General features: G+C 37.2%; 1 protein-coding gene across 6 annotated transcripts in view; it reads left to right on the top strand.

Moving 5' to 3' along the window:
* Positions 1 to 12,532, top strand: part of rpgrip1l (RPGRIP1 like) — a 232,851-nt gene that overhangs the window by 156,431 nt on the left and 63,888 nt on the right. For all 6 annotated transcript variants that reach the window (XM_072547375.1, XM_072547374.1, XM_072547372.1 and 3 more), the window contains one exon: positions 1,524 to 1,603. In XM_072547375.1, coding sequence (XP_072403476.1) covers positions 1,524 to 1,603 — 80 coding nt within the window. The remainder of the gene's footprint in view (positions 1 to 1,523; positions 1,604 to 12,532) is intronic.

Raw genomic sequence — 12,532 nt, 5'->3', positions numbered from 1 at the left:
CCATGATCTATAACTTTCCTCAAGTCTGCTATGTGGCAGCATTCATCTCAAAGTTCAGGAACACCACATCGATAACATTACCCATATCAAGGCTTTTGTTATCTCTTCAAAAATTTCCAGCAGGTTCGTTAAACATGATTTCTTTTTTAGAAATGGCTTTTCCTAATCAACTCAGCTTATTCCATATTACAATTTATTGTATCTCAAATAATTGTTTCTGGAAGCTCCCAAACCACTTAACCTGTAGTTGATGGGCTTGTCGTTACAAACTTTCTGGAAGAAGGCCATAATGTTTGCAATTCTCCAGACCTCTGGCACCTCCCCGAACTCTAGGGAAGACTGAAAGATTGTGGCCAGTGCCTCTGAAATTTCCACTCTCACTTCCTTCAATATCCTTGGGTGCATCTCATCCAATCCTGGTGTCTTGTCAACTTAAAACATCAATAGTGTGTGGACAGACAAAGAAAATAAAGACTTTTTGCCCAAAGAAACTTTGATGTAAGGTAAGTAATGATAGCATGCTAAACTAGATGCAGCAAAACCTTGTACAAGTAATAATTTGTTGTAACGGAAGAACATTTTTGAGCAAATGATTGCTGCTTTCTCATAATTTTATATCCTCCCTCATCCTTCAAGGAAGCGAAACTTGCCATTTTGAACCATTGTCGCCAAAAACTGACTTTAGTCCCATATCAATGTTAACTGTTAAAAGTGACCATGCAAGCACTCGATTGCATCAATTTCCAGCAATTAAAGATAGTCGACATGCTGATTGTTTTGGCTGTATTTTGTGAATGATAAAGAATTTTTAAAATTCTGATGTGAAAATGACGCATATATAAACAGATTATTCATTCTGCCAGGTACTATGGTCTATTGACTTTTTCAATGGAGGGTCCTTTGCAGTGACTGAGAAAAAAAGGCTATACTGTAAAGCTTAGATAGAAACCAGACTGATTTTCTTCAGAACCTTTCAATTGATTCTCTATTTCTCCAGTGATGTTCAGCATTATTTCTGTTCTGCTAGAGTGAGAATTGTCATCAATAGTACTATATTTATTTTCTTAGTTATGGAACAGTTTTATTATTTCATGTTAATTCAGTTGCCTCAAAAGCAGGTAAAGTAATAACTTACTATGACTGTGTTTCAGTCTGTACTTCATATCTATTGGTTATTGTTTTTGCCTCTGTGCAGTCGTATCATAAGATGAAATGAAAGCTGGTATCTGATAAAGCTCTAATCTTGGGCACATATTGTAGGACAAAATGCAAGAGCTAAACAAATAATTTGTAAGTTTAATGTAATTTACTGAGATACTTAGCAGTCATCCATGTAACTAAACTATTTTCTTTAAATATGCAGTCATAGACCTACAACTATTAATGTTTGTCACAACTTTTATGAAGTTATTTGATTGCTTCATCATTTTTATCACAATATTATGTGGCTATATGTTCCAACTATAAATTTGTAAAAGAATATTAGTCTATTGTTTTTAGCATTGAATTTATTTCTTTCCCAGTTGATGATGATGTTGAGGAATCAATAACAGACAGTGATGATTGTATTGTCCCAGGCCGGCTGTCAACACACATAAAGCAGGTTAGTCTATTCCGTTAAATGTTTGAAATTTGATTATGTGATCTATAGAAAACAGTTTTAATGCAAGGCAATATAATGTTTAGGACAGAGAGAGTATTATTCTTTTAACACCAGATTATTAACCTTTATTGCTGATCAAGGGATACAGTTAGTGGAGAAAGGGAACAAAAGTGGAATTACATAAAATGAGAGATGGAAGGGGAAAAAATGAGACAAGAAGATACAAGGCAAACAGAATCAGCTAAGTTGATTCAAATGGCTGTGTATCCATTGTTAGCATACTCCTTTTGTTCAACGTTTGATACCTGCTTTCCAAGTGGAAGGGAACTCCTACCCAGTCTTGCAATTATTATGCAATCTCAAAACATTTTATACACCTAATTTTGCAGTGACATTTCTGAGCTTCATCGATCTGTGTTAAATCAAGAAGTTGAATTGATACTAATGGAGAAACTGAAGCCTGTCATTTACCAATCACAGCTATCAACACAAAATCTGAATATTTTTAGTTCTCACTGTGTTGTTGCTTGTGTAAACGTGGTTTAATGCTTTTAGATATGCAGACTTATTTTGGAAGATTAACTAAATTAGTGTTTACATTTTTCAAAGAAAATTTTAAGTTTAAATTTGAGATTTTCAGTTTGTAAAGTAGGCAAATTCTGACTAAATTTTCTTACAGTCAAGTTGATAATGTATATAAGCTTCTCTCTACAGCCTTGGAGGTCTGTACTAGATGAAAGCTGAAAGGAATATTTTACCTCAGAAGTGCTACATTTCAAACCTGAATTGGAGAAGTATCATTGAAAAGGTTTTTTCAAAAGATAACTTCTAATACTTTCTGTATATATTAATGGTTTGTTGAGAGCTATCAGTTATGGAGGATCTCTCTACCTCAGCTTGTTGTCTCTATTGCAAACATCTGATTGATTCATTTATCAAGGCTAAGTGCAGAAGGTCATTTGCACGAATCTTTTTCAATGTTCTCTTCTCTTGCATGTTCTGCATTTCTAGCATTAAGTAATATAACTGCTACATTAGTCAATAACCATTTCTGATTGGCTTTCAATCCCCATCCAGTCCTTAAATAAAGTAAGTCTGACATCTCATTATGTGACCAGCTACACTAAGCAATTGCCCATGGGTGATTGGCTGTCAGTCTAGTTCTCTGTCTCCAGAGGGGTGTAAAAATGTCACCACCAATTTCAAATAGTGGCACAGATGCCTTTTTAACTAGAAGAATCCATAGAATATTTAATTACATGTTCAGTGCACTAAAGAATCAAAATTTATGACATTTTAAAGTGACGAATGACTAACTTCTTAGCAAAGTACCCACATTGCATATTATGTTGAATAGGAATCTGAAATATGCTTGCAATTTTAACGTCTTAATCTATCTGTAATATGATAGAAAATTACATATGTGTAATTTTTATTTTAGGAATGGTAAGTAACACTTATTTAACTTGTCTTTAAGTTCACTCAGCAATTTTAATGTGTATAGAACTGAGGCAAACGCTAATGATGTAATATCGTAAGAAAAACTAACTACCTTTAACAGACTCATTTGTGAACTTGAGGGTGGAAGGCTGCAAGTCGAAATACTGCCAGAAGTAAGTGTAATTATAGGATTAAAAACCATGTTCTCCTGTTGACTGTAAGATAATGAAAAATATAAATTTCCAGAATGCTTAAGGTGGCGAACCCAGCAGATGTAATTAAACAATAACTCAGCAGATCTGCAATTAATTAGTAATTCACAGTACGTACTGAATTGTGTTTCAAATGCATGTATGTTTTCATGTCAAGTGTTGTAATTAAAGTGGCTTACCAATTGCAGTATTATACCAATAGTATATCACACTTCAAAGCAATTTTTTTGGATATTTTAATCGAAAAATAAATCCAACAGGTCTTCTAGACCATGCTTTACTGTAGGTCCTGTCTCTTTTTTGCTGCCTGTGATGTATAATTAAACACAGATTACTTCATTTCATTTACAACATTTATGAGCTGCACTTTGTCAGAATGAAATGCTTGTCCCCTCCTTTCCTCACCAAAGTGGCGTAATTAGTGTTAGCATCTTCCTTAACAGTCTACATAAAGTTTAGTGCTTGTATTAAATCAAGTCATTAACATAATGTGCTGTACAATTTGCCCCTATCTCTTTTCGTTTCCACTACATCAAAGCTCTTTGGAGCAGCAGTGTAATTGGGCCGTGCCAGCTTGTCAAGTTCAGTCAAGCTGATGGCTGCTTCTCCTCTGAAAAGCTTCCAGGCATAATAATTAGTGGAGAAGAAAGTCAAGAAAATGTAAAAATTTGTTCTGTTATCTATGAATATTTAATGTATTTGAATAATTAGGAGTTAAGATTATCAATTCGATGTATAATACATTGATTAAAAGCTGTGTGCAGAGCCCAGAATTAGATATAAAAACAGACATTTGAATTCTGTTGGCAATACTTAAAAGCTTCTACACTTATGCCTGATCACCACATTTTCAAATTGAAGTAATGAACAATGTATTAATGATTTTGTAATGATATGGTGAGAAAATATATTTATAGAGAACACTGTTTGATTTCAATAATCATAAAATATTAACTTCTTTGAAAAAGCTAACAAATTTTATTTCTAATTCAACATTGTGCTATTATCTAATCGTAATATCTAAAGTGATAATCCTCCATAGCTTTCAATTGTGAGGTTTTGCTAGTTTTACAGCTGGTGAAAAGCAACCTTTATTTCTTCCAAAATTTATTTTATTTTGATGTACATTCAATGTGTAAAAATAATGCAACACATTCCTGCATTGTAAAATTAGTGTCCCTTCCTTCTAAGGCAAACTCTGAATTTTAGTGTTGAACAATGACCGAGTTAACATTTTCAAAAGCTTGCAATCAAATGAGCATTATTATCTACTGAATGTATCTTACTTCTTTTGTGAATGAGATAAATTTGCTGTACTTCATACAAAGACTGAATATTTACTGGGCTAATGAAATTTCTGCTTTGGCATCTTTGATATTCATAAAGGGGGTTGAAGAAGCAACTTGGCAGTTCTTTATCTGATCTACACCTTCCTTCTCACCCTTTCTGGGTTTAGCTTTGTAACCTCCCAAACTGATGTGAATTCCCATCTGATCTCAATAATTTCTAAACTAAGGGGCAGCCTTGTATAATGTTAGAGATCAATAACAGAGATCAAAATCTGAGTTGAATCTTTGGAAATGAGATTTTGCCCAGGCCCTCTTGGTAGACATAACTGGAGGAGCAACGGTTCTGTCCAGGACCGTTCTGTTTAAGTCATGGCAAAAAAAGAACTCTACCTTAGTAGGACAATAGCAACATAGTGCAAATGATAGAAATCTAAAATGAAAACAAGGAGGTCTGGAGAAATTCTGCAGATCTGACAGTATATTTGAAGGCACAAATAGAGTTAACTATTCAAGTCCAATATGACTCTTGCTAGGAACTGAAGAGAGAGATGGAAAAGTGAGGTGTTTTATATTAGGAAAAAGTGAAAAGGAGAAAATGGAACAGAAGGGAAAATCAGGAACTGATAGAAAATAGAGGCCGTAGGTATCACAGAACAAAAAAATCAAAAGAGTGTGATAATGGTTGTAGGGAACTCTCGCCATCTGACCTTCCCTGACCTTCACTTCTTTTCCACTTGTTTCTCCCCATCTTTTTCAAAAATATAAATATCATCACATTCCACCCATCTCATCAGTACTGAAGAAGAGTTATATTGGATTCAAAATGTTAACTCATGTTTTTCTTTCTTGATACATGTTACCAGATGCACTGAGTTTCTCCAGCACTGCATTGTTTATTCTATTCAGTGGGATTGATCTAAATTATTTTGCACTGTTATGTAAATATAAGTTGTGCTGATTGAATAAAATGAACCTAATCACATCTGTTGTTAAATGTTTCACTATAATGCAACTTGAAATCTCAAACTAAACTTTGTGCCGTTTATTGTTAGTTGATTCCATTGCCATAAAGGTTGAAAGTATCCAAATGTGAAAGAAACCATTAGCTGGTCCAAGTTGCAGGTGGATTTCATTTTACATTGTCCCTGTGCTGATATTCAAGTAGATTTAAATTAAACAGTGAGAGCCAGCTCCCATAAAAGTAACTTGTTCAGACACTTCAAGAAGCAATTAATGCCACTAAACCCCAGGTATTTATGCCACAATAGACATTCTATTGCTAACTTTTAAAAAGAGTTCCATAGGCCTGTGTATTGTTGCAGAAAGATAACACAATTTAAAAATTACAATTTGCATATGATTTCTTGCATTTTTGGTTAACTGAGACAGAAAGTATACTTTCCTAGCACGCAACAATCAGCCTTTTTCTAGATTTTTCTATAAAAATGGACAGTGAGGCTTACATAACTCTTTATTGAATCCAACTTTGATTCCTTATGAATTGAGCTTGCATGCCACTCAAGGGGAAGTATTCCAACTTCTTTTTCTTCATCAAGCATTCTTTATCCCTTAACAGCTTAGCTGAGTCCAGCAAACATTCCCTGAAGGATAGTTAAAATAAGCATATTAGTTGAGGTCCAATTCAAACTTGTCTCTTTGATGTTGTGCTCTTGTCAGCACCTTGCGGACATAGTTTGCACTTAAAGTGCCAAGATTTATACAGCTGTTTATGGATGCATTTTTGTGCTTACAATCTAGGGATAACTCATTCTTCCAGCATAATGACAGCTTTCTTTTGTACTGTATGAAATAGTCAGCTCCCTTCAGTCTTTCAATTGTCAGGAATCAAACTAGTAGAAATTCTGCCTCCCAGTTTTTGAGAACCAATGTGGTACACCAATCAGTAAAAATGACACTTAGCAAATATGATTGCTGAATGAGGCCAAAAGTGAAACCATGAAGTCTAAGGAGATTCTCAGAAAGCAAACGAAAAGGAGTACAAGTAAAATCAGAAAATGTTTCAGTTGTCGTAGCTACTTAAAATGACATTTAAGTGTTAAGGAAAAGTGAATTTTGTTTAATTTCGAGGGCACCACTTAACAAATAGAGAGAGAAGGCCATAGAGATGAGCAGTGGAATTTGAGAACCATCAAAATGAAATTATTTTGAAAATAAAAATTCTAATGAAGGATTTAATAAATTAAAATTAATATTTTATGGTTGAAAAGCTACAAATAAAATGAAGTTAAAAGGTCTGCTGTAAAATACAATATATACCATTTTGATAGTTGCCTTAAAATGAAAGACGCTGTCACAAGTGAAACTGAGGCCACTTTTCGAATACTGTGTACAGTTCTGGTCGGCCTTCTGTGGGAAGGCTGTTGTTAAACTTGAGAGTGTACAAAAGAAAATTACAAGGATATTGCCAGGACTGAAGGGCTTGTGTTATAGGAGAGGCTTTTTAGGCTGGGACTGTTTTTCCTGGAATGTCAGAGGCTGAGGGATGGCCTTAAAGAGGTTTATAAAATCATGAGAAGCATGGATAGGGTGAATAGCCAAGCTCTTTTTCATAGGGTGGGAGAGTTCAAAACTAAAGGGCATAGGCTTAAAGTGAGAGGGGAAAGATTTTAAAAGAACCTGAGGGGTAACATTTTCACACAGAGGGTGGTGCTTGTATGGAATGAGCTGCCAGAGGAAGTGGTGGAGGCTAGTACAATTACAACATTTAAAAGGCATCTGGATGAGTATATAAATGGGAAGGGTTTAGAGGGATATGGGCCAAGTGCAGGCAAATGGGATTAGGTCAAATTGGGATGTCTGGTCGGCATAGATGAATTGGATTGAAGGGTCTGTTTCTGTGATATATGACTCTATGAAAACCAGTTCAGAAATTACTCCACAGCCACCTGGTGTTATGTTTGTGTAATTATGGTGTGACATATTTACTTAGGAAGTTTCTATTGTTAATGGGCTCGCTGATATTTTACTAGAAATTTTTAATCCAAAAATGAGACCGAAGAAAGCATTAAGTTTATATACTGCCTTTGTGATTTTTGAGAAGACTTTTAGCTCAAGTTGATGATAAGTCTGTAAGTTAGCTCTCACTGAGCTTGAAGGTTTGTTATCAGATGTTTCATCACCATACTAGGTAACATCATCAGTGACAGTCTCTGGTGAAGCGCTGGTGGTATGTCCCGCCTCTCTATTTATAGGTCTTGGTTTCTTAAGGTGGGTGATGTCATTTCTGGTTCTTTTTTTTTCAAGGAAAGGTAGATTGATCTAAGTCGATATATTGATTAGTGGAGTTCTGGTTAGAATGCTATACCTCTAAGAATTCTCGTGCGCGTCTTTGTTTCGCCTGTCCTAGGATGCTTGTGTTGTCCCAGTCAAAGTGGTGTCCTCCTTTGTCTGTATAAATGAAAACTAGTGTGAGTGGTCATGTCTTTTGGTGGCCATTTGGTATCCATGTGTCCTGGTGGCAAGTTTCCTGCTAGTTTGTCCAATGTAGTGTTTTTTACAGTTCTTGCATGGTATCTTGAAAATAACGTTAGTTTTGCTGGTGGTATCTAATGGATCCTTTAAGTTCTTTATTCGCTGTTTAAATGTGTTGGTGGGTTTGTGGGCTACCATGATGCCAAGGGATCTGAGTAGTCTGGAAGTCATTTCTGATACGTCTTTGATGTAGCGATAGTTTTTGGTTATGTTTTGTCCGCTTGTTTGGGTTTGTTTCTGAGGAATCAGTGGGTTATGTTTATTGGGTACCCGTTTTTGTTAACATTATTTCAACGAGCTACATCACACTGCAGCACCCAAGAACTACAAAAATCAGAAGAAAACTATTTGTACAATGTTTTCAGGAAAAACGGGTACCCAATAAACACAGGCATCGATTCCTCAGAAACAAACCCAAACAAGAGATAGTCACTCTAGAGATAGAGTGAGCAGTTTAAAATAGCATACAGTATCCTAGACCTATTAGACAATAGACAATAGGTGCAGGAGTAGGCCATTCTGCCCTTCGAGCCTGCACCACCATTCAATATGATCATGGCTGATCATCCTTAATCAGTATCCTGTTCCTGCCTTATCTCCATAACCCTTGATTCCACTAACCTTGAGAACCCTATCCAACTCTTTCTTAAATGAATCCAGAGACTGGGCCTCCACTGCCCTCTGGGGCAGAGCATTCCACACAGCCACCACTCTCTGGGTGAAGACGTTTCTCCTCATCTCTGTCTAAATGGTCTACCCCGTATTTTTAAGCTGTGTCCTCTGGTTCGGCACTCACCCATCAGCGGAAACATGTTTCCTGCCTCCAGAGTGTCCAATCCTTTAATAATCTTATATGTCTCAATCAGATCCCCTCTCAGTCTTCTAAACTCAAGGGTATACAAGCCCAGTCGCTCCAGTCTTTCAGCGTAAGGTAGTCCCGCCATTCCAGGAATTGACCTCGCGAACCTACGCTGCACTCCCTCAATAGCCAGAGTGTCTTTCCTCAAATTTGGAGACCAGAACTGCACACAGTACTCCAGGTGTGGTCTCACCAGGGCCCTGTAAAGCTGCAGAAGAACCTCTTTGCTTCTATACTCAATCCCTCTTGTTATGAAGGCCAGCATGCTATTAGCCTTCTTCACTACCTGCTGTACCTGCATGCTTACCTTCATTGACTGGTGTACAAGAACACCCAGATCTCTTTGTACTGCCCCGTTACCTAAATTGATTCCATTTAGGTAGTAATCTGCCTTCCTGTTCTTGCCACCAAAGTGGATAACCATACATTTATCCACATTAAACTGCATCTGCCATGCATCTGACCACTCACCTAACCTGTCCAGGTCACCCTGTAATCTCCTAACATCCTCATCACATTTCACCCTGCCACCCAGCTTAGTATCATCAGCAAATTTGCTAATGTTATTACTAATACCATCTTCTATATCATTAACATATATTGTAAAAAGCTGCGGTCCCAGCACTGATCCCTGCGGTATTCCACTGGTCACTGCCTGCCATTCCGAAATGGAACTGGTTATCACTTCTCTTTATTTCCTATCAGCCAACCAACTTTCAATCCAAGTTAGTACTTTGCCCCCAATACCATGCGCGCTAAGTTTGCTCACTAATCTCCTATGTGGGACTTTATCAAAAGCTTTCTGAAAGTCCAGGTACACTACATCTACTGGATCTCCCTCGTCCATCTTCAGAGTTACATCCTCAAAAAATTCCAGAAGACTAGTCAAGCATGATTTCCCTTCATAAATCCATGCTGACTCTGACCTATCTTGTTACTACTATCCAGATGTGTCGTAATTTCATCCTTTATAATAGATTCCAGCATCTTTCCCACCACTGAGGTCAGACTAACTGGTCTATAATTTCCTGCTTTCTCTCTCCCACCTTTCTTAGTTAAGAGCATTGAGTGCAGAGGTAAGCAGATAATGCTGGACTTGTATAAGACATGAGTTAGGTCTCACTGAAAGTGTTGTGCGCAGTTCTGGGCACCGCACTTTAGAAAGGATGTGAACACATTGGAGAAAGTGCAGAAGAGGTTTACGAAAATGGTTCCAGGAATTAGAAATTTCAGTTACAAAGACAGATTGGGAGAGTTGGAACTGTTCTCCATGGAGAGAAAAGGCTAAGAGCGTTCTAAATCATGAGGGGGCGGGATAGGGTAGATAGGAAGAAATTATTCCCTCCCATGAAAGGATTGAGAATGATAGGTTGTAAATGTAAGCTGATTTGCAAAAGAAGCAAATGTGAACTGAGAAAATATCTTTTTCACACAGCGAGTGATTAGGATCTGGATTACAGTGATGGAAATGTGGTGGAGGGAGGTTCTATTGAGCTATTCCAGAGAGCATCTGATAATAATTTAAATAAAACAAAATTCAGGGTTATGGAGAAAAGGCAGCAGAATGGTATTAGGTAATAATGCTCATCCATTATTACCAGTCTGCTCTGCCATTTGATCATCGCTGATATGTTTCTCAACCCTATTTCCTGCCTTCTTCTTATAACCTCTGATCCCCTTAATAATCAAGAACTTATCTATCGCTGTCTCAAATACAATCAGTGACTTGCTCTCTCAAATACACTCAATGACTCGCTCTCCTCAAACCTCTGCAGCGATGAGTTCCATAGGTTAACCACACTCTGACTGAAGAAATTCCTCCTCATCTCAGTTTTACAGGGTCATCCCTTCATTCTGAAGCAGTGCTCTTGGACCCTAGCTTATTTACTAGCGGAAATATCTTCTCCACGTCCACTCTCTCCAGGCCTCTCAGTATTCTGTAAGTTTCAATCAGAATTCCCCTTCCCCGTCCCCACCCAACCCTGTACTTTTAAGCTCCATTGAGTACAGACCCGGAGTGCTCAAATGCTCCTCCTATTATAAGCCCTTAATCCCTGGGATCATTCTTGTAAACCTCTTCTGACCCCATCCGATGCTAGCACATCTTTCCTTAGATACAGGGCACAAAATTACTTGCAAAATTTCAGATGCAGTCTAATCGGAGCTTTATACAGCCTCAGTGTATGTTCCTGCTCTTGTTTTCTATCTCCCTTTCCTATCTGCCAACTGAACTTGCATGTTAACCTTAAGAGTATCCTTGACTAGGACTGTCAAGCCCCTTTACTTTAGATTTCCAAAGCTTTTCCCTGATTAGAAAATAGTCTACATCTCTATTCCTCCTACCAAAATCCATAACCTCGCACTTTGCCACATTGTGCTCCATTTGCCACTTCTTTGCCCACTCTCCTAGCCTTGTCAAAGGCCTTTTGGAAATCTAAATACGTCATGTCCACTGGTTCTGCTTTGTCTAACTTTCTCATTATCTGCTCAAAGAATTTTAAAAGATTTTCAGGCATTACTTCCCCTTGATGATGCTATGCTGACTCTGCCCAATTTTACCATGTATTTCCAACTACTCATACTGGTATTTTAGTTTGTAGCCTGTAAATATTTCCCCTATTTATCTTCAAACCTATAAATGATGGTCAAATTAGTAGCAATCAGCAACTTACAGTTTACTTCTGACATCACTTTTTTGTGTTGTTCCGAGGGTTCGATTTATCTTGTTAAAACAAACCTCACAACTATGAGCCACAAAAAAGCAAGCAAAGTGCACTACTTCCTCCTTACACTGAATCCCTTCCATTGCCTCCAAATTTCTCAAAATATATACTCAAGCTGTATCTTACTTTGGATGTCATCTCTCCTTCCTGACCGTGTGGAGCATTCTGATCCATGATTAATGATTTATCATTTAAAAAATGCTGAATAAAATTACATTGAATAAAACTGAAATGATTTTCTCTGAAATTGTAATTGTTATCATAATGATTTAATACTGTGGATGCAACTACAGTTTATTACTACTTGCTGCTTTCAGATTCATCAGAGCAGTTAGTGTGATTTGTGCCTTAAACAGATCAAACAGTGGATGTCAGTTACATTGCGCACTATATTTACATGAGATGCTCATAAGTATTTTCAGACACTGGAGATAGATATACGCTATAAATTAAACACATCTACTATTGATTTACAATACTGACAACTGACTGAGGTCATCAATATCACAGATGCCAGTCTTCAACCAAGTTGATTCACTCCATGTGATATCAAGCAACAGCTGAAAACACTGGATACGGCAAAGGTGATGGGTCATGACATCATTCGGCATTCAGATTGATCACTTATGTTCCAGAACCTTTAGCCAGGCTGTTTGAATACAGTTACAACACTTGTATTCATCTGAAAATGGCTATTCTGTCCTGTGTACAAAAAACAGGATAAATCCAATCCAGCCAATCCCATCCTGTAAGATTATTCTCAATCATCAGCAAAATAATTTAAAGGTTTGCCAACAAGGAATATGCTGCTCACTGGTACTCAGTTTAGGTCGTGCCAGAGGCACTGAGTGCCAGGACCTCATTGCAGCCTCAGTGCAAATATGGCTAACTCTTGAGATGAGATGAGAATGACT

This window comes from Chiloscyllium punctatum, chromosome 26, assembly GCF_047496795.1.
Source record: "Chiloscyllium punctatum isolate Juve2018m chromosome 26, sChiPun1.3, whole genome shotgun sequence".
NCBI lineage: Eukaryota > Metazoa > Chordata > Chondrichthyes > Orectolobiformes > Hemiscylliidae > Chiloscyllium > Chiloscyllium punctatum.
Note: the sequence above shows the minus strand (reverse complement) of the source record. Positions and strands in the feature narration are given on the sequence as shown.